The sequence below is a fragment of the Bos mutus genome, chromosome 5 (genome assembly GCF_027580195.1).
Source record: "Bos mutus isolate GX-2022 chromosome 5, NWIPB_WYAK_1.1, whole genome shotgun sequence".
In the NCBI taxonomy this organism is placed as follows: Eukaryota; Metazoa; Chordata; class Mammalia; order Artiodactyla; family Bovidae; genus Bos; species Bos mutus.
In genome coordinates this window covers 2,154,234-2,176,871 of record NC_091621.1, presented here as the reverse complement: position 1 = coordinate 2,176,871, position 22,638 = coordinate 2,154,234, and the positions used below count along the sequence as shown (strand labels likewise).

Genomic DNA, 22,638 nt, shown 5'->3' with positions numbered 1-22,638 from the left:
CTCCAACCCTCGCTGTTCCAGCTCCAGCGACTAACTAACTGCACGAGCCCTTCTACCAGCCAGGATCACTCAGCTAAGCCCTTCTCAAATCCCTCACCCACAGACACCATGAGGGCTAACAAAATGATTGGTGTTGTTTTAAGCCATTATGTTTTAGGTGATCTCTTAGGCAGCAATTGGCAACTGGAAGATTCATAATAAGCATATGTGACACCTATCCAGGGTTACTTTCCGACCTGCTATCTCATTTCATCTGCACAGGGAAGAACACATTATTATTCTCATCTTGTATTAATAAAATAGACTCCAAGAGAGTAACTGAACTGCGCCGGGTCACATGGCTGCTGCTGCTGCTGCTAAGTCGCTTCAGTCATGTCTGATTCTGTGTGATCCCATAGACGGCAGCCCACCAGGCTCCTCCGTCCCTGGGATTTTCCAGGCAAGAACACTGGAGTGGGTTGCCATTTCCTTCTCCAATGCATGAAAGTGAAAAGTGAAAGTGAAGTTGCTCAGTCGTGTCCGACTCTTAGCAACTCCATGGACTGTAGCCCACCAGGCTCCTCCATCCATGGGATTTTCCAGGCAAGAGTACTGGAGTGGGGTGCCATTGCCTTCTCCAGGTCACATGGCTAGTGAGTGGCAAAGTAAAGATTTCTGGTTAGACATTCTGACTCCAGTTTACAGTTTTTGTGCTGAACCATGGCTGACTCCCAGGATGGACCAGAACCAGAAATGCAAGAAAAATGCACATATCTGTACAAACAGAGGCAGAACTGGAGATCAAAGAGGATCATTCTGTTCCAAGTCCAGAAGCACAGAGAAACCAGTCCCTCATGGAAGGAGAATTGCCCTGACAACAGAAATATGCAGGAAGAAAATGGGCAGCAGTGACTTGAAGGGGACATCATTAGGGAATAAGAGGGCACAAGGCTCCAATTTCTATCACCAGCAATCTCAGCTGACAGCCCAGGTGTCATTACAGAAGCGTTTTCAGAAATACTTGTCATAGCCCAGAGAAGTTCCAGTGCCACCAGAGATGATGACAACGTCCCTAGTTATGAGGCCCTGCATGCTGACAGGGTGTCAGGACCAGCTTGAGCACTCGTAACCATAAGCGCTGCCGAAGGAGGAGGAATCTATTTTGACTCTGCTGACTGACATTTCTTGTTTGCCTCTATGGAATTTTCCCTAAAATCTTTAAAGATGCCAAGTGATGGAAACAGAGGAAGCATATTGCTAATAGGTCTGAAGCCAGCATCGCAGGGCACGTGTGCCCCTGGAGGAGACAACATTGAAATAAGATGCCAGCGGGCCAGAACTTGCTAATTCATCTATGGAACCTCTGAACAGAATCCAGGGTTCACAGATGAATTCCACCAAAAAAAAAAATAAAATAAAATAAAATAAAAAGAAGTAACATTATCAAGACACACACAGAGTATAATAAATGAACAAGGACTTCTCTAGCACTCCAATGGTTAAGACTCTGAGCAGGGATGGGTTCAGGTCGAGGAACTAAGGTCCCACATGCCATGGGGTGTACTCAATAAATAAATGTACAAAACCTTAATTCTCAGGTGCAAAAGACTAAAAAATAAGTTATGGTAGCAACAAGCCCAAGATCTTTATCTTTCAAAGAGCATAGAGATAAAGTGAACCCCACAATTTATTTTAGTTGTTCTTTAAAGCAGTAGTTTCCAAACAGTTTCTACTATCTCAGAATCATTTGGATACAAAATTTTAATACCTAAATTTTGGGCCCTATTCTCAGGGATTCTCAATCAGTAGGATGGATGGGTTCCATGAATATGGATGTTTGGTTATGTAATTCTAATGTACAACCCAATCCGGTAACTACTCATTTGACAGAGAATGTTCACTGTAACCATAACATCGGTTCTCTAGTAGCCAAGGGCTTCCCCAATGGCTCAGACAGTAAAGAATCTGCCTGCAATGCAGGCAACCTGGATTTGTTACCTGGGTCTGGAAGATCCCGTGGGGAAGGAAATGGCTACCCACTCCAGTATTCTTGTCTGGAGAATTCCATGGACAGAGGAGCCTGCAGACTACAGTCCATGGGATCACACAGAGTTGGACATAACTGAGTGACTAACACTTTCACTTTCTAGTAGCCAAACTCCTAAATTTTAACAGAGAATGTGGCTTCCTTGAAGAAAAATCTGTTTTCTAGGCTCCCTTGCAGCCAGGTGGCAGCTAAAGGTACCAGCTAAATGAAGTTCTGCCAATGTGATCTAAAAGGGACTGACTGTGAAGTTTCTAAGACGTGTTCTTAAAGCAAGCTGATACACTCACCCTTCCTGCTAGTTGGAATGTGACTGACAGAGCTGAAGCTCTGAGTCATTAAAGACCATGCAATGACCTTGAGAATGCCAGTCAAGCCAGCTGGGTGACAAGATACAGGAAGCCTGCATTCCAGGTATGTCCCTACACCGACAGCCTCCAGACTTCTTACATGTAAACAGAAAGAAGGTGCAAAGCAGCTGTTACTTAGAACTGTTTGATAAATCACAGTGAAATCAACTACTAACACAATAATAATGCTACCGTTTGCCTAAAGTTCTAGTATTGTTACATTGTTACCACTGAAACAGTTTGAGGCAAGAACTTGATTTTAATCCATAACACACAAATAAAGAAACCAACACTCAGAAGAGTGATGTAAAGTGCTCAGAGCCTCACCACCATCAACGTAGGAAGGGAGCCAGATTTGGGCTCCTGTCTCCCACGTTGAAAGCCTTTTTTTAAAAAAAATGGGGGTATAACTGTTTTACAATGTTGTGTTGGTTTCTGCTGTATGACAAAGTGAACCAGTTACATGTATACATATACCCCCTCCCTCTTGGATCTCCCTCCCATCCATCAAAAACTTGTGCACCCCAATGTTCATCACAGCACTGTTTATAACAGTCAGGATATGAAAGCAACCTGAATGTCCACTGACAGACGAATGGATGAAGAAGATGTGGTACATATACACATTACTGAAATATTATTCAGCCATATAAAGGAGTGAAATTGGGTCATCTGTAGAGATGTGGATGGACCTAGAGTCTGTCACACAGAGTGAAGTCAGAAAGAGAAAAACAATTATTATATATCAACACATGTATGTAGAATCTAGAAAAATGATACAGGGCAGGAATAAAAAGCCAGTGGTCTTTTGCCCACACTATTTTGTGGGACACTTGGGGCAGAAGCCCTCTTTAGAAATAGGATGTGTGTATCTCAGAAAGCTGAGCAGGAGAAGGAAGCCACTGGCCACACAGGCAACAGCAAGAAGAGGAATCCTCAGTTTTCGCCCTCTGTTACATTTGCACCCTCACATTTTTTTTTCCTTTTCCTTTTCTATTTTTCACCTCCTTAATCTTACCCAGTGGTTTAAGTCAGTCTGAGTCATAATAATGTAAACACACTCGAGGAAAAGCATTTCCTCCCCCGGGCCAGCCCACATTCTAAACTGATGTCATGATCATAACCAGAGAGTAGAGAAGCTGAAAGAAATCAAACCAGCCTTCCCTCAGGCAGGGAAAGACCATTCCCAAGTTAGGGCCCAGCCCAGACCAGCCTAGATCATGAACATTTAACTGTTAAAGTTGCTAAGTGCTCATTTTCAAAGATGTAAAACAGAGATCTTCCATAACAGAGGCCACTAGCAATGGTTGTAGACAATTAAATGAGACTGGGCCTGGCATATAGTCAGTACCTACTTATAGGAAGCAGATCACCAGGCAATTTAACATAATTCCTGTCTTATGCTCTCCTGAATGCATACCATGCCTTGGCTAACCCACTGATTCTTTTCCTAGATAGAAGGAAGAATGAAGAATTATGCAGTTAACAAATGACTAGCTGGCTCTCTACTCCCCAACAGCACCCCCAAGCAACCTGGCAGGTGGACCATGCAGGCAAGATAACGCTTGGAGGAGTCAGTCACACGATGGAGAAGGATGCAGAACCCAACTTCCTGCCTCGATGACTCAATGAGATTCTCCCCTTCTCCCCTTTCCCCTTTCAAACCTGTAGGACTTCCCTGGTGGTCGAGTAGTGACGAATCCACTTGGCAATACAGGGGACACGGGCTCTATCTCTGGTCCAGGAAGATTCCACATGCTGTGGGGCAACTGAGCCCGTGTGCCACTGCTCCTGAGCCCGCTCACTTAGAGCCCATGCTCCACAAGAGAAGCCACCACCACGAGAAGCCCATATAAACTGGAGAAGTAGTCCCTCTGGCCACAACTAGAGAAAACCTGCACACAGCAGTGAAGACCCAGCACAGCTGAAAATACATACATAAATAAACAAATTTTCTTTACAAAGTGAAACAAAAATGAAATTTATGAAGGAAAAAAATGATCATGGCAGAGCACAATCTTCAGAGTTGGTTTCGGATCCCAAGTCCATCTTCTCCCCAGACTGCCAGATTTAGGATTAAAACATCTTTCCTTTCTATTAATACTTGCCTCTCAAATTATTGACTTTTGAATGGTGAGCAGACAAACCTGAGTTTGGGAACAAACAGAATTTCTCTTTTCGTCCATCATCTCTTCCTGACTTCCCACCTCAGAAGGTAAGAACCAGAAGAAAGGGAATTTTGTCTCTTTTCCCATCACTGCTATTTCCTAGCACAGAAAACAGTGTGAGATCCACAACAGAGACTCAATAAATACTCGTTGGATGAATGATGACGAAACCTCAGCCACTTCCCTGCCTGGGTTCTCTGGGCTCACCTGACCAACCATCTCACCATGCCCTAAATCCTTTCTTGCTTGACAGAGTCTTGCTTCACGTTTTCCCTACCCACCCACACAGTCCTCATAGGACATCCCCCATCTACCTTTCTCCACCTCTCCACCAGCCCACACTTCAACCAGTGTGGAGAGTCCACAAGAAATGTTCCAGTCCTCAGGGGCTCTCCCTGACCACTACAGTCTACAATCCCCTCCCTGACCTTGCACAGACCTGAGTCTACATCACTTCATAACTAAGCCCTGTATCTGCTTATGACATACTACAGTGTCTCACTGATATCACTAAAAACCTTCTTCACGTGAATAGCATCTTATAGTTCGCAAATTCTTCTCTCTTCAGGGAGTTCGAAGTTTAAACATTATGAGAATGTGGTCAGGAAACAGAGTAAACAAACACCAAGTAATATATGTCTGTATCTAACTAAAAATAACAAAAATGACCCACAATTGAAAACACAGTCTGTACCAGACAGTATTTGTGGCTTTCTCTGGCCATCCCACCTCCTTTTCACAATACTGCATGAAGCAGGTGTTATTTTCTAAAGTTTATTGAGGAGGCACATCTGAAGTTCAGAGAGGTTAGGTAATTTGTTCAAGCACTCACAGCTAAAGCCAACAGGGTTGGGCAGTGAACTCAGGCTTCTTTATCTCAAAAGGTCTTGCTTTTAACAAGGAGGGGCTTCTCTGGTGGCTCAGACGGTAAAGAATCTGCCTGCAATGTAGTAGACCCGGGTTCGATCCCTGGGTCGGGAAGATCCCCTGGAGCAGGGCATGGCAACCCACTCCAGTATTCTTGGCTGGAGAATCCCACGGACAGAGAAGCCTGGAGGGCTACAGTCCATGGGGTCTCAAAGAGTCAGCCACGACTGGGTGACTAACACTTAACAGAGATGCTCTAATTTCCCTCCACTAGGACTAGAAGAAGTATAAAATGAGTGTGTGTGTCTGTCCTCATGCACATTCAGAGCACAGAAGAGCATAGATGTATGAAGGAGAGGGCTGAGGGGCAGCAAGGAGAGGCAGTGGGTAAGTTTTTCAAATGACCAAAGAGTTGCTAAGAAAGCCAGCATACCCTAAAAGGGGGAAAATGAAGGAAAGCTATCGAAGTTCAAAAAACTGCTTTAGATGAGCAAGTCTCTGGTTCTGAATTACAGAAGCTGGGTGTAAAGTGAGAATGAGGTCCAGGGGAACTGCCCAGCTGAGCCACAGGCCAGGGACAGCACTGCCACTGGAGGCTAAGAAACAGGGCCCCCAGGATGACAGCTAGAAATTCTCAGCATGCCAAAATGAGCCGCAAAGAAACAAGTAGCAGTTTCCATCAACTGGCTGCTCTTAATACCTCTGTGGTGCAGGCTTTCTTATCCCCATTTTTCAGATAAGGAAAACTGAGGCTGAGGCTTAAACAATCTGCCAGGCAAAGTGAGTAACCAGGCCAGATTCACGCCCAGGCCTGGGTCAAGGATGCCAGCTCTTTCCAGGCCCCTGGCCATGCTTCCAGGAGGCATTGGCCTGGGGCCAGGATGGGCAATGCGGGGCTGGGTCCTTGGAAGGTTCCCAGAGCTCTTTACCTCGCACTTCTCCACGACTGGCTGCTGCCCGCACTCGGAGCTGTTGCCTGCCACGATGCCGGCGCGAAGATTCTCACTGTCGCCGGTGCCCTCCTCCATGGAGTAGGTCTTAGAGTGGTTGCCACGCCGGTGGGATGGGCTGCGGCCCTGGGCCAAGCTGAGCTGCCGGCGGAGGGCACGGTTCTCCTCCTCCACCTCGCGCACGCGCACCTCCAGGCTCTCGCGCTCCCGCTGGCTGGACGCAGTGTACCGCGGGCTGTGCGGCTGGGCCTCCAGCGGGGACAGAGACACCGGCTTCCCATCTGTGGGCAAGATGGGAACAGTTAAGGTCGAGGAAAACAACGTGAGCCCCTCCACGTGCCCGGGACATCCAGATTCCTTGCACAGTCCCACTGAGAAGGGAAAGCAGGTAGAAAGTGAGTTACACATGTATGCATCCAGAGTGAACTGGGAACAGAGTTGAAAACAGAATGACTTGCCATGAGGGTAAAAAACTAACATGCTGCTTAACTATTTACAATCGCCAAGACCAGAGTCCATTGACAGGATAAAGCTGTGGTATATACCCTTGGGAACATTACTCAGCCATGGAAAGAAAGAGAGAATGCCATTTGCAGCAACATGGACGGACCTGGATATTATCATACTAAGTCAAAAGCAAATATCATGAGATATCTACTATATGTGGAATCTAAAATATGATACAAACGAACTTATTTATGAAACACAAAGAGATTCAAGAGGCTTAGAAAACAAACTTTGGTTATGAAAAGGGATATGGAGAGTAAATTAGGAGTTTGGGATTGGAACATTCAAACTACAATATATAAAATAAACAAGGTCTTACTGTATGGCATGGGGAGCTATATACAAAATCCTGTAATAAACCATAATGGAAAAGAATATGAAAAAGAATATGTATATATGTATAATTGATTCACTTTGTTGTACAGCAGAAACACAATACTGTAAATCAACTATACTTCAGTTAAAAAAAGAAAAACTAACAGGCTGTTTAGAGAAGACAGTTGTAATTTTCCTAATTAAATCCACTGTCTTCTTTTCCCTACTGGGCACACTTCCAGGTAGATATTCTTGTTAGCAATAAAATATGAATATGAAGGAGGCGGTGGTGGGAGGGAAGGAGAAGAATGGGGGTGGGTAGGAGGAAGTGGAGAAGAGCAAAAGGAAGAGAAGAAATAAAAAGGAGAAATATTAACTACTAAGTTTATTTAGTTCTTCCTATGTAAACTCCTATTCATCCTTCAAAACCCAGTTTCAGAAGCATCACCTCTCAAGGGAAGCCTTCTTCAATTTTCAGATAAAATATCTATCAGCATATTTCAACACAGCACTAAGACATATTTGTATCTATCATACTGGATTTGGTAAATTGTTTTACTAAATGTTTCCTTTGAAGATTGAGAGCTTAATAAGGATAAAAACTGGGTCTTACTTATCTTTGTGGTAACATTATATCTGATAAATGCTGGCATGGTGGATGCATCTGTCCATGCCAAGAGTAAAATAGTTAAGTGCAAAAACGAAGAAGGAAGTAGGAGCATAATCATGTAACTGAATGCCAGAAACAGTCTATACACTGTCAGAAACCATACACAGAGAGGGCAACTACATCTCTCAAAGTCACAGAAACGGAACACAGGGGGATCAGAATTTATACCAGGTTACTCTTGTCTCAGAGCCTGTGCAATCTCCACTTAAATGCAATTTCATAAAAGGCCACATAAAGAGCCATGGATTTAAAAATGAATACAAAAGCCCCTTCTCTAAGGATACTTAGCATAACTCCTTGTATACAGTAGGTGCTCAATGCAATCTTACTGTTGAGGAGCCGCAGGGACACAAGACACACCCCAAACTGTCCCATGCTGCAGAAATCCTGGGATCCAGCTACAACACAGCTGCCTCAGAGACAACCAAGCAAAAATCACGTCTCTAGAAAATTATCCTCTCTCAGCCGCCTGCTAAAAAAAAAAAAAAAATGCTCTTTTTTTTCCTCCCACTTGGAGTTTTTCTCCTTCCTGCCCAGACCCCACTGAGCTTGCAGACTGTCCCAGGGAGACTGTGTGACTCACAAAACTTGAGGATCAAAGACTGTGATGAATTACACCCTATGAGTTTCACCTGTGTTGCCTTGCCGTGATGGCCTCTGCCCAGGGCCTTTTGATGTGTCTGTGGGTTTGCACAAACACAACTCCTTTTTTCCCTCTTAATCACCTCAGGGTAAAACACGTGAGCTCTGGGTCCTCTGCTATCCACACAGCAAATATGACTTGCTGAATTCCACTGCTCGGGACCGCAGATCAAAGGCCGAGGCAGTGTGTGTGGGGACATGAAATCACAGGTTGATTAGGACTGCATTGTTACCAAGCTCTCTGATTACAAGCTCAACCCAGGCTTTTGAAACCTGTCTCCTTGCTTGGTAAAACCAAATTAGTTTCACTGAAAACGAAGAAGAAAAGGTAGCAACAGCAATTGTGTTTTCTCAGCCAACATCGACCCTTCCAGCAGGGGTGAGGAAGATGACCACCTAGCTCCATCAGTGGGCAGGACAGTTAGGCTTTATACCTGCTATGGGTCTGTGTAGGGCTGGGTAGTTGACACTGGTAATGTCTTGGGTTATCACAGCACAAGCAGGTGGCCATTGGTGTTCCCATTACAGATGAGGGAACTGAGCCTCTAAAAGTTTAAGCCGTGTTCCCCTCGTGGTGACAGGAAACAAGGTCTCTGTGACTGCACGTGGCCGAGCTCCTGCATTTAGGCCCTGAATTGGAGGTATAGTTGTTCTGGTGTCTCAGGAGTCTTCTTTTTTCTGAAAGGACCTTAGCATATTTGGGGAGGAACCCAGGAGGCTCTGAAAGCCCACCAGGATCCCAGAAGCTCCGGAAAAAAAAATATAACAAATGGAAACTCTAATAAATTTGTTCTTTAGAGGGATTAAATACTCTCAACTTTGGTTTTCCATTCTCTGAGAGTGGAAACCCTCACCCTGCAAGGTGACAGGAAGTGTAAGACACTGAAATACCAACCATTTGGCCTCTCATTGGAAGGCATTTGGTGTCAATTAGTTCCCGCAACCCCTGTCCAAGGGGTGCACGTGATGTTATGGCCAAAATGAGCTGATGCTGTAAATTAGGGTGCTGAGGGCTCTCCATCTACTGAATACAGGCTGTTCTCTGAGTGGTCCTTGGGAGCAAGTGGCCAGCAAACTTTCACTTACTTTGATATGTGGCATCCCTGCACCTTCTTCCCTTCAGCCTTAGGCAGGTCAAATTTCATCCAGAGGCAAAAGAGAAAGGCAAACAGGGTTCCCATGGGGACGCGGTCACTTCCTCTAGCTCCTCTCCCCAAAGCTCCGCATTTTGCGTTATTTCTAATTATTTGATTATGTGCTTGTAAAGACACAATTATGTAATCCCGAAGCAATTCTAAATCCAGGGTAGTGAGAATGCTTTCAGTAACCTGTGTCCATTTCCTGCTTTAAATCCCAGCTGGTTTTGACCAAACATAGCTCTCAAAGACTTGCAGGTGTTTTCTCTACCATAAAACTCCATAAATTTGTCATTGATGAAGTCACATAAAAATAATAAAGTAATAAAAGCCAGGCCTCAAGGAGGGGGGAGCTGATGTTAAAGCAACATGCTTGACTGTGCCCAGTGCCTGGCACCTAAGAAGGGCTCAGTAAACAGCAGGGAGGGAGCTGGGAGGGAGATTCAAAAGGGAGGGGGTATATGTATACCTATGGCTAATTCATGTTGAGGTTTGACAGAAAACAAAATTCTGGAAAGCAATTATCCTTCAATTAAAAAATAAATTAAAAAAAAAGAATTGCTGGTTTGTGTGTTTGTCTGAACAGTGCACCACCTTGAGCAGGACCCTTCATCTTCCTCAGCTGGTTTTTCATTCTGACAGGGAGTGAGTGTCCTGGAGATGTGCTCCAATGCCCTTCTCAGCTCTAACTTCCCAGAAGCTCAAGTACAGATGGACCCTCTGTCTCTAACCCGGGCGACCCATCCAGCACTGCGTGGGCAGAAATCAAGACAGTGGGGCCCATTGCCCTGCCACTGCTCATTCCAGTTTTATTCAGCCTGACTCTGGCTTTTGTTCCTGGACTACTCTCCTCTCTGGCTCCTGCCCCTTTGCTCCTGCTTCTCCTAGCCCTCTGGAGGTGGGGTGAGGAGACAGTTAGGACAGTGCAAGCTCTGCTCTCTTAGAAGTGATTTGAACATCTCTGTGATGCTTTCTGGGCCCTGGTCTCTCCCATCACATGGGACTTTTTGGCCTATGGAAACTACTGTACCCACAGCAATTATTTGTCATGCTGGCAGTGGTGAAGCTTTCCCCTCCAATCCAGCTTGGATAAAATTCTGGCCCAATACACATGCCGAGCACATAGCCCGCCCCACGTGCAACTCATCACCTGAATTCAACCAAGTAGTCTATACACTAGTCACCAAGATAGGTCCACTGGTGCCTGTGGTTCCACACCTGCAGATTCAACCAAGCGAGATACATATTTGTTGAAAAAAATCTGCACGTTGAGGGTCAGTGCAGTTCAAACCTGTGTCATTCAAGGATCAACTGTATTTACAAAGTGACCTCATTATAATCTGAATTGCTGGGGGAAGTGGGAGAGATAGCCAAGAAAAGCAAACAAATCACATCTATTCCTAAGAGCATAGGATTTGGAATAAGAAAAAGCTGAGTCTGTATTATGGTACTGCCACCTGTTTATAATTGTGTGTTAGTCACTCAGTCATGTTTAACTCTGTGTGACGCCATGGACTGCAGTCCACCCAGCACCTCTGTCACGGGATTTTGCCAGGCAAGAGTACTGGAGTGGGTTCCCCTTCAGGCAAAGTACATACCTTCTGTGACTCCTTGTCCCCATATGTAAAATGGTGTGTGTGTGTGGTGTGTGTGTGTGTGTGTGTGTGTGTGTGTGTGTTTGTGTGTGTGTGTGTGTGTGTGTGTGTGTGTGTGTGTGTGTGTGTGTGTGTGTGTGTGTGTGTGTGTGTGTGTGTGTGTGTGTGTGTGTGTGTGTGTGTGTGTGTGTGTGTGTGTGGTGTGTGTGGTGTGTGTGTGTGTGTGTGTGTCAAGCATATTACCCAGCATCAGGCCTATTCAGAGTAGACACTCAAGTTTCCCCTTTCTACCCACCCCACCAAATCTGGAGGCAGGACACAAGGACATGGTGAAGAGGACCCTTCATTTCTGAGCCCCCCTGACCTTTGCTTTTCTGTTACCTTTCCTTCCAGTTTTCTTTCTCTTTTTTGATCTACACTCAATTTGCACACAGAGAGCATCTTTATCACATAATGCCTATACGTTTTGCTCTACAGTGCAGCCCACTTTTAAAATGTCAAACAAGACATCATTTGAAATCTCACTTGACAACATCTTCCTCCTCCCTCCCAAACTTCTTAAAAAACATGAATTTATCACTGGATTTGAATCTCTGAATCCACTTGAGATGAATGTTCTGAATTAAGAATCAAAACATCTAAGATTCAGAACAAAAAAGGTAAATTGAAAATCAACCTCCGTGCAGTGCGGTGACAGAGATTAGGGACTTGGCATCCAGAACCTCCTAAGTGATGATCTGAATCAATTTGTGTGTGCTGAAATCTCTCTGGAGTGCTGGCATTTCACACCGTGATATCCATCATTGAAAATGGATAGATAGAACTGGGTGCTCATTAATGGAGGCAGGGCCCCTCAGCCCTGAGGCCATCCATGTTGGGGGCTCACACCAGCCCCTTCCAGAGGTGAGACCCCTAGATCTTTCTAGGCAAGAACACCAGAGTCCCTGCACTCATCCTCAGATTTCATGAAGGCTGTCCCTGCCCACCCCACCCCACCCCAACTACATCATCCTACCCATGATGAAGACACCGCATCCCTAACCTTTATACAGCAAAATCCCCCTACGTACAATCTGTTGCCAGGGCCTGCCAATTTTCCCTTCCTGATGTTTGAAGCACTTGTTTCTCATTCTATTTCAAACATTCCATCTCAAACCCAGCCTTTTAATGGTATCCTAAAACAGGGGTCAAACTTTTTCTATAAAAGCCCAGAGACTAAATATGTTTTACTTTGCAGGCCGTGCAGTCTCGAATGCAAGGACTCAACTGGCATGGCAGCACAAAAGCAGACACAGAAATTCCTAATGAGTATGGCTGTGTTCCAACAAAACTTTATTTAAAACAACAAGTGCTGGGCCAGATTTGGCCTGCAAGCCCTAGCCTGGGCCATTGTTCTAGCACATTGGTCTCCTCGGTTTGTCTCCCCACTTCCAATCTCTCTCTGTTCCAGCCAGCCTTACTCACAGGTGCCAAGGATCATGTTCTTAATGAGAACTCTATTTCCGTCACATTTTGCAATTTGAAAAATGTACAGAAGCCACTCCGTCTGCTTCAACGTCATCAATCAAACACTTCGTCAGTTCCTATTGAGCACATGTCCTGTGCTTAGAGGCTGTGTCATTTCATTTTAATTCATATAACACTTTAAATGAAGTGGGTGTTCTCACGGTGTTAGACAAATGGGAAAAAGAAGAAGAAACAGGCTCATGATTTAACTTGTTCAATGTCATCCCAGCAACAAACAGCAAACGGAGCAATTTGAACCCAGGTTCATTGGCTCCAGATCAACTTCTCTATTTGCCCCAACCATAATGTTTCCTATTTGCCCCTCTCCAAACAAGTACAGTCTAGTTTGTTGTTTCTTCTGCTTCATCTCTTGGTCCCTTAGGCAAGTGGTTCTCAGTCTTGGCTACCATTACAATCCCTTGAGAAACAACAACAACAAAAACTCCCATATTAATTAGCTCAGAATCTCTGGAGATTAAGGTCTAGATATCAGAATTTTAAGAAGCACCACTCTCCTGGTTCTCCTGTGTAGCTGAGATTGAGAAATGCCGGCTTAGGAATTTCCCCCAGTTCTCAGGCTGAGATACCACAAGCCCCAGCCACCACTGTTTGCTCCTTAAAGCAAATTTAAGAAACTGGCTTAGATACAAACAGGTCTTTAGCAGCACTGCTGCACTTAATTCTGGTGCTGCTCTAACTCAGGGCCCAGATTCTTTGTTTGAGTCTCTACTATATTCTTAGAAGCTCCCATCACGTAACCCAGGGAAACTTAATTTCCTTTATACCCCAGGCTACCCGGTGTTCTAGCTCCTCCAAGCTTGGGGCTGTTGCTGCTATCCATCCCCCTTCCTTCCAGGATGAGAGCTCTTCCCAAAGCAGGGCCCTATGACTGCAGCAGCCAGAACTTCCAGCTTCCCTGGTTCACCCAGACACCCATCTCTAAGACCAATAGGTCACTTCATTCCAGTGACCTGTCCAACTCTTCACTTTCCACCTAAGGTTCTGCTCATTAGGGATGCATTTTGTAACTTTACAAAACACAATGCCCTTCTTTCAATCAACATAAAAACTTCACGTGCGTGCGTGCTAAGTCGCTTCAGTTGTCTGACTCTTTGCAACCCCAAGGACCATAGCCCTCCAGGCTCCTCTGTCCATGAGATACTCTAAGCAAGAATACTGGAGTGGGATGCCATGCGTCCTCCAGGGGTACTTCCCAACTCAGGGATGGAATCTGCATCTCCTACATCTTCCTGCATAGGCAGGTGGGTTCTTTACCACTAGGGCCACTTGGGAAGCTCAAAAACTTCACACCCTCCTTCAGTGCATTTTGAAATTGAAAAATAAATTAAACATTGTGGCCAAAGTCATTTTAGAAAAATTTAGAAATCTCAGTCCAACCTTGAAAGTTGCACGTTTTAGTGAAAGTCACTCTGTTGTGTCTGACTCTTTGTGACCCCATGGAATATACAGTCCATGGAATTCTCCAGGCCAGAATGCGGGAGTGGGTAGTTGTTTCCTTCTCCAGGGGATCTTCCTAACCCAGGGATAGAACCCAAGTCTCCCGCAGTACAGGCAGATAAAACTGTTGTTAAATTTTAATCACTGGAGCCCCACGTGACAGTTGATTCTACTGATATGTCCCAAGTCCAGGTATCACTAATTCTTGGTAGTTGATAGTTTCAGAGAAAGACGCAGGTCTGGGTGGAGCCATTTTCCCAAGTTCTGAACCTATGGAATCCACCTCACCCAGAGAAGAAAAATGGGAGTGATGACATGAAAAGGCTGCTTACTTGTCATGGGATAAATAGGGTATGTTTTACCCAGATTCTCCAAAGTCATTTTCTGGAAGTCATGTTCAGCAACCAAAGCAAACTTGAGTTCCAGCAAAGACCCTGAAGATCATCTGGCAAAGATCAAACACAATAGTAAGGAAAGAGCACCCCACACGCTTCTAAAAAGAATCTGCTTGTATATTTTGGAGATTAATTAATTCTTTATCAATTGTTTCATTTGCTAATAATTTATCCTATTCTGAGGGCTGAGTTTTCACCTTGCTTATAGTTTCCTCCGCGTGTAAAAGCTTTTAAGTTTGATTAGGTCCCATTTGTTTATTTTTATTGCCATTATTCTAGGAAGTGGGTCATAGAGGATCTTGCCATGGTGTATGTCAGAGAGTGTTCTGCCTATGTTTTCCTCTAGGAGTTTTATAGTTTCTGGTCTTATATTTAGGTCTTTCATCCATTTTGAGTTTATTTTTGTGTATGGTGTTAGGAGGTGTTCTAATTCCATTCTTTTACACATAGTTGGCCAGTTTTCCCATCTCCAAAATATACAAGCAGCTCATGTGGCTCAATACCAGCAAAACAAACAACCCAATCAAAAAGTGGGCAGAAGATCTAAACAGACATTTCTCCAAAGAAGACAAAGAAGCCATTCTCCAAAGAAGATGGCTAATAAACACATGAAAAGATGCTCAACACTGCTCATTATTAGAGAAACGCAAATAAAAACTACAATGAGTTATCATCTCACACCAGTCAGAATGGCTATCATCAAAAAGTATACAGACAATAAATGCTAGAAAGGGTATGGAGAAAAGGGAACACTCTTAGATTGTTAGTGGAATGTAAATTGATACAGTCCCTATGGAGAACAGTATGGAGATTTCTTAAAAACTAGGAATAAAGCTACTATATGACCTAGTCATTCCGTTACTAGGCATATACCCCAAGAAACCAGAACTGACAAAGACACATATACCCCAATGTTCACTGCAGCACTATTTACAGTAGCTAGGACATGGAAGCAACCTAGATGTTTATCGCTGGATGAATTGATAAGGAAGTTGTGGTACATGTATACAATAGAACATTACTTAGCTACAAAAAGGAACACATTTGAATCAGTTTTAATGAGCTGGACGAACCTAGAGCCTGTTATTGTGAAGTAAGTCAAAAAGAGCAAGACAAATATCATATTAATGTATATATATATGGAATTTAGAAAGATAGCACTGATGATTCTACTTGAAGGGCAGCCAAGGAAACACAGACATTTTGGACACATTGGGGAAGGAGAGGGTGGGATGATATGAGAGAACAGCATTGAAACATATACATTATTGTATGTAAAACAGACAGCCAGAGTTTGTTGTATGATACAAGGAACCCAAAGCCAGTGCTCTTTGACAACCTAGAGGGGTGGAATGGGGACGGACGCGGGATAGGGGTTTAAGAGGGAGGGGACAATACATATAACTAATGCCAAATCATGTTGATGTATGGCAAAAACCATCACAATATTGTAAAGTAATTATCCTCTAATTAAAAAAATATATATACATATATATACTATAAAGAAAAAAAAAGGCAGAAAAGAACTGCAACCAGGAGGCCAGGAAAAGTGGCCTAGATTCATCTCATCGTAATAGATTTTTCCTTCATGAAATTGTTTTCCAGAACCTTGTCTTAAACAGCTTCATTAAGTCAAGAAAATGAAGACATTTTTAGCACCAATTTGCTGTCTCCCTAGCTGGGTTTTGGCTCGAAGTGCTTAAAGGGATCCTAATAAGCAACAGTGTCAGTGGTTTGCCCCTTGAAACTTCAGGATCAATGATTTCAAAGCTTCAATTCCCCCCCCAAACATCCTAAGTTCTGAAAGTCGGAGACAGTTGGTCTTTGAACCACTGTTCTTATAGAAGTGTAACTGAATCTTTCCACTTCTAAATCTGGCCAATCTTATTTCTCTTTGATGTCCAAAGAATCTAAGTATTAACAGACAGACTTTGTTGTTAGCATTGAAATCGTCACCAAACAAGACAAAGTATAATGTATTTAGAGCTCTATTTTTTATAAAATTGAATGACATGGGGAGCAGAGTTGAGTTCTTAGACCACTTAGGTAGTTTAGAAAACAACTATTGGAGGTTAACAATACGGTGGATCCCAGAAAATGTGGTGTTTATTCCAATCTCAAGAATCAACCAGTGTGTGAGAGCAAAATAAATTCACATTCCCATCACCTTTGATCACTCTCTGCCCCCATTTAGTTCATTAACTTCAATCATGTGTTTCTTGCATAGCCTCAAAGATGCCCAGCTTTACTGGTGATCTTCAATGGCTGTTTCCTGTTCTATAGTCCCTTGAGACATAGTTCATATACTTGCAATAGTTGGAAAAAGTTCCCTTAATTAGGAGAGACTTCAAAACCAGAAGCAAAATGAGGACAATGATTTTATCCTTTGCAAAGTGTGAAATGGACATGCCACCCCAAGTTACCAACCAACATGGCCTTTGATGAAATAATCAGACTCAGAAATATTCTAGAATTCTTCCTTGTAATTTCCTTCTTGGAAACACTCAAGATAAATGACTTCATATTTTTCCACTGATCTATTTTTTTTAACCTTAGCAATAAATGTGCTATTTTATATGAAATATTCATAGCCCTTATAAAATCCCACTAATATGTTCCAAGAGTAGCAAATCATATACATTGGAGAGAATCATATTTTATAGTAAACCATTCTTAATGAGGCTTACTTTTTTTTTTTTTTTTGGTAACTAAAATCTTGTTCACATCAAGGAAGCTACATGGGATGAACTCTTCATCAAGGTTTTAAATTTTATATCCATCACACTAAGGATACTGAAAACTATTCTTTTCTAAAAATGTGAACTCATACTTGGCGTAAGCCTCACATTGTCATTCTTGGTGGCCATTTTTATTCATCAGAAAACATTGAAAAATAATTTTAATGAGGAGTGTTGACATGAATGTCTGGTTTGGATTATGGAGGGATAGAAGATTTCAGTGGCAGACAGCAGCTGCGTCAGGACTCAAGACAAATCTGCAAAGCCCTCACTCATCCATGCTGCTCCCTTCTCTTCCTCAGGGCTCTTTGTTGCTGTTGTTGTTTAGTTGCTAAGTCGTGTCTGACTCTTTTGCGACCCCATGGACTATAGCCTGCCAGACTCTTCTGTCCATGGGGTTTTCCAGGCAAGAATACTGGAGTGGGTTGTCATTTCCTTCTTCAGGGCTTCTTCCCCACCCAGGGATCAAACCCATATTTCTTGCATTAGCCGGTGGGTTCTTTACCACTGAGCCACCAGCGAAACCCCCCTACCCCCAGGGCTCCTAGGTTATCTCATTTTAGAAGTGAAGTGTCAGAGCGGAATTCAGATCTAGGGAAAAGAGTCAAGGACTCTTGTAAAAAGGACTAAAAAGAACGATCGCCTTCTAGCATGCATGCATCTTTCACTGGACCGTGTCAGACTTGAAGGACGGGGCTCCGCTCATCTAGGGAAGAAGGGGACAAACAAACAGCACAGCTGGACTTGGATATTCTCCTGAGTTTGGAGGCTGGCACATTCTCATGAATGTTCTGGGAGTGAAAAAGGAAAACTGAGTGCAAAACATGACTAGAAGTTGAGACAGTATTCTCCAAGCTCTACGTCAGTGACAGGGATCACTGTGCTTATCCGCCACGGCATCTGAAATGAGGCAGATGCCAATCTGAGCAAAGGCTCTTTCTCTGGGCTGCATGTTAGTGAGGGGAAAAACCCCATCTCCCACCTCTGGTATTTCAGGAGGTCTTGTGTCAGTGAGGACTGGCTTGATCTGCATCACGTTTTCTGGGCCCTCTGACACACCTCATCTGCTCTACATTGAACTGGCTTTGAGACATAGCCACTGCTCTTCATGCAAACCTCATACAGAAAGCCCTGCCTCAGGAGAACCCAACTTGGCCTGCAGTGTTCATGATATAGTTAGACCTGATGAGATGCCGAAAAAAAGGAGTTGGGAAGCAGACCAGCAGAAAGAATTATCCAAGACAAGCAGGACTCTTGACGTGCATGGTTAAAGTCTGAAATGGTTATGGAGCCCACCACCAGCACCAGTAATGCCATAAAGAATATGCCACATCTCTCCAAAGAAGACATACAGATGACCAAGAGGCACATGAGAAGATGCTCAACATCACTAATTATTAGAGAAATGCAAATCAAAACTGTTACTACAATTGAAGTATCATCCCCACACTGGTCAGAATGGCCATCATCAAAAAATCTATAAACAATAAATGCTGGAGACGGTGTGGAGAAAAGGGAAGCCTCTTGCACTGTTAGTGGGAATGTAAGTTGATATAGCTACTATGGAGAACAAAACAGAAGTTCCTTAAATAACTAAAATTAGAACTATCATAGGACCCAGGAATCCTACTTCTGGGTATATACCCTGAGAAAAACAGAATTCATAATGACACATTGTACCCCAGTGTTCACTGCAGCACTATTTACAATAGCCAGGACAAGGAAGCAACCCAAATGTCCATCAACAGATGAATGGATAAAGAAGATGTGGTACATATACACAATGGGATATTACTCAATCATAAAAAGGCACAAAACTGGCTCATTTGCAGAGTTGTGGATGGACCTAGAATCTGTCATGCAGAGTGAAGTCAGAAAGAGAAAAAAAAGAAAAAAACAAATATTGTATATTAATACATGTATGTGGAATTTATAAAAATGCTACAGATGAACCTATTTCCAGGGCAGGAATAGAGATGAAGACACAGAAGGTGGACATGGGGAAAGGGTAGGGTGGGATGAATTGGGAGGTTGGGGTTGACATATACACATAACCATGTGTAAACAGCTGGTGGGAACCTGCTGTCTAGCACAGGGAGTTCAGCTTGGTACTCTGATGACCTAGGTGGTTGGGATAAGGGAGGCAGAGGGAGGCTCAAGAGGGAGGGGATAGATATAAAACACACAGCTGATTCACTTCATTGTACAGCAGAAACTGTAAAGCAATTATACTTCAATAATAAAAGAGACTATTTCTACACATTTCAAAGACCAGAGGAAGAGAGTATTTTTGTGAATGCGGTTGATTCTTTCAACAGCATCCCCTTCCTGTAAACTGCCACGTCACCTAAATCAATGTTACCAGCCTCGGCTCAATTGTAAATTAAAAACAAGAGAAAGCAAGCAAAAGCCTGCCTGAGCATCCCTTTGCCTATAAATGACTGCTCTGCTTTTCCTTCTCTCCTTTTCCTTTCTTCACAGTCTCCAATGCCCTCCTTATCAGTTTGACTTAAAGTTATACTCCAATTGCCATGAGCATCTATTAATATATGGAGACAAAATTTTTAAAAAGAAGAAGAAAAACCCTTATCATCCTTTTTTCACCCTTTTCTGACAAATCCAAACTATCCCTTGGGAGGAAATAAGAAATGAAGCATGAGGTTTTATCAGCATAGATTGGGGGCAGGGATAGATAGAAGATTTTTATCAGGAGTTCAGTTTGACAGAAATAGTATTTTATCAGGATGGGCACTTGGCAAAGATAAGACATTACCAAGAGCAAGATAGATGCTTGGGTAAAATATCGTGCTAATACCTATTAAGAAAAAGCTTCCATCTCTACTTTTGGCAGATTGTTATTTTCTCCCAAGTCCTACTCCAGAGGTAATAGAGATTTTTCTAGAAGGTGCTTCCAACCTTATCACAGAGGCAAAAAGAAAATGAAGGACTCTCAACTCAGCTCCACTAGGGGACAAAGCTAGGAGTTTCCTTGGCAAGTTCAAAGAAGCATGGGCTTGGGTGCAGGGAGCACCTAGAGAGGACCCAAGGGATACCTGGGTGGTGGTGGTCCAGGGCCAGACTGCAATTCCTGGCCACAGATAGAAGATCCCCTGGCAGGCCAGAGGCCCACCTGAGGCTGTACTAATGGGACTGACCTCAGAAGCCACGTCAAGATGGGATAATCGGAGAGGATCTATCAAGAGGAAATCCTTATTCATCGGGCTTTCTGGAACTGCTCTTGAAATCTCCTGCACTTTCTGACTCCATTTTCTGCCTGAAGTGTACCTCCAAGAACCAGGGATCTTCACTACCCAGTTATTTCCAAAGCCCTTACACATGGAAGCCCTGTGTTAAGATGCTGGCTGGCACCACTGGCAACTGGAATGAGCATTGTTTGTGCTGTTTCATTTGCAGGTCTTGTCACCTGGTGAATTACCATTGCCTCTCCAGTACCTGGTTCAAAAGTCCCTTCGAGGCAGCCTTATCCAATCTGCCCAGAGTGGGCTGGCTGCTCTGTTCCTCTCCCAGTAACTAGATTTCCTGGAACCCCCTACCATGGATCTAAGGTGAGGGGTCTTACTATATTTGTAGCAGCTGTCTGTGCAAACTGCTTGGCACTGGGACTCCCATCCCCTCAGCACCTGTTCAAGGCAGATACTGTGCCAGGGAAGGCAGGGATGACATCGCGCCACTTTAGTTTCCTGAATGTCCAGCAGCATGTCTGTAAGTGATAGGCATTCTTACATGCTCCCAACTGCGGAAAGACGACGACGACTGAGGAGTGAAGTGATGCCCCTCATCCAAAGAGAGCCTTTCCTGGGACGTCCCTGGTGGTCCAGTGGTTAAGACTCTGTGTTCCCAATGCAGGGGGCCCAGGTTGGATCCCTGGTCAAGGAATTAGATCCTACATGCCACAACTGAAGGTCTTGCGTGCCATACTAAGACCCAGTGCAGCCAAACGAAACAGCCAAACAGATTAGAGACCTTCCTAAACCTTCTGCCCCCCACTTCAGTCAACAGCATTACTGCTGTTCCCAGTGCAACAGGCCAAAAACCCAGGGCTCATCCCTGAATTTCTTCCCTCACTTTCCACACACGCTGTGTGAGCAATGTGTCGGAATGTTGACTCTGCCTTCAAAGTACATCCTGAATCCACAATCTGACCACCATCACCACGCAAGTCCCAGGCCCCACCATTTCCCACCTGGATTCATGCAACAGCCTCCTACCCAGCCACCCTGCTTCAGTCCACTCCCCACTTAGCAGCCGGAGGACACTTAAAAATGGTTCTCAGACCCTCTTAGCACCCTGTTCAAACCACCCCTCATATGGCTTCCCATTAAACCAGAGACAAAAGCCAAACACTTCACCATGGGTTACACGGTCCCATGAAACCTTGACCACAGTTATCTATCTGACCTTAGAAAGTTCCTCCACTCCCTCTGCAGCCACCTCACTGGCCTTCTAGGCGTTCTCGAATGTACCAAGCACTGTCTCACCTTGGGGCTTCTGCACCCGCTGTTGGCTTTCACACTCTGAACTAGGGGGCCTGCTTCATTACCAGTCCTTAGAGAAGAATCTGTGCACCAGCTCCTGAAGCCCCACCCCTGCCCATCTGTCAGCCCCAGTCTCTCTCACTCCATCTCTAGCTCTTCTTCTCTACATATCACAGCATTCTCCCCATGTAGACATTTCTTTGTTTCCTTCTTGTTGGCCTGTCTCTACCCCTAGAATACAAGTTCAGTGGTAGAAGGGTCTTTTGTGGATCTGTCTCAGCCACTATTATACCTCCAGAGTCTATAGAACCAAGCATGTAATAGGCTTGCAATCAAGATCTTCAATGACCAAGGCAAGGAATACAAGCAATTACTAGAATAGGTCAATGACAGTGATTGGGTTCTGAATGAGGATGACAATTCTGAGCACCCTTACTGACCACGCATGTTGGCTGAGTGAGTCTCAGACATTATCTTATTTAGGTCCTGAATCTCTGAAGAGGGTTTTATTGTTTCCATTTTAAAAAGGAAAAAGCAAGGGCTTGCTGAGCTGTAGTAACTTGCCAAGACTTTCTGCAAACAAAGGGATGAGGTTGAATTGACACCACACCACCTCCCCCACCACCCACCAAACCCCTGTTTTCATTTCACCTTCTGCCTCTAAATAGCTCTTTCCAGGAAATCAAGGTTGCATTCCCATGTGACAAGTGGGGACACCCTGCATGGCGTATACTTATAAGAGAGACAAGTAGCAGAACAGTTTCAGTAGCAATCAAGAAAGTAAAGAACTTCCTGCAAAAAGACAGATAGGAAGAAAATCCT

General features: G+C 44.0%; 1 protein-coding gene across 4 annotated transcripts in view; it reads right to left on the bottom strand.

Moving 5' to 3' along the window:
- Positions 1-22,638, bottom strand: part of LARGE1 (LARGE xylosyl- and glucuronyltransferase 1) — a 609,925-nt gene that overhangs the window by 324,139 nt on the left and 263,148 nt on the right. For all 4 annotated transcript variants that reach the window (XM_070370200.1, XM_070370202.1, XM_005898334.2 and 1 more), the window contains exon 3: positions 6,338-6,639. In XM_070370200.1, the coding sequence (XP_070226301.1) occupies positions 6,338-6,639 (302 nt within the window). The remainder of the gene's footprint in view (positions 1-6,337; positions 6,640-22,638) is intronic.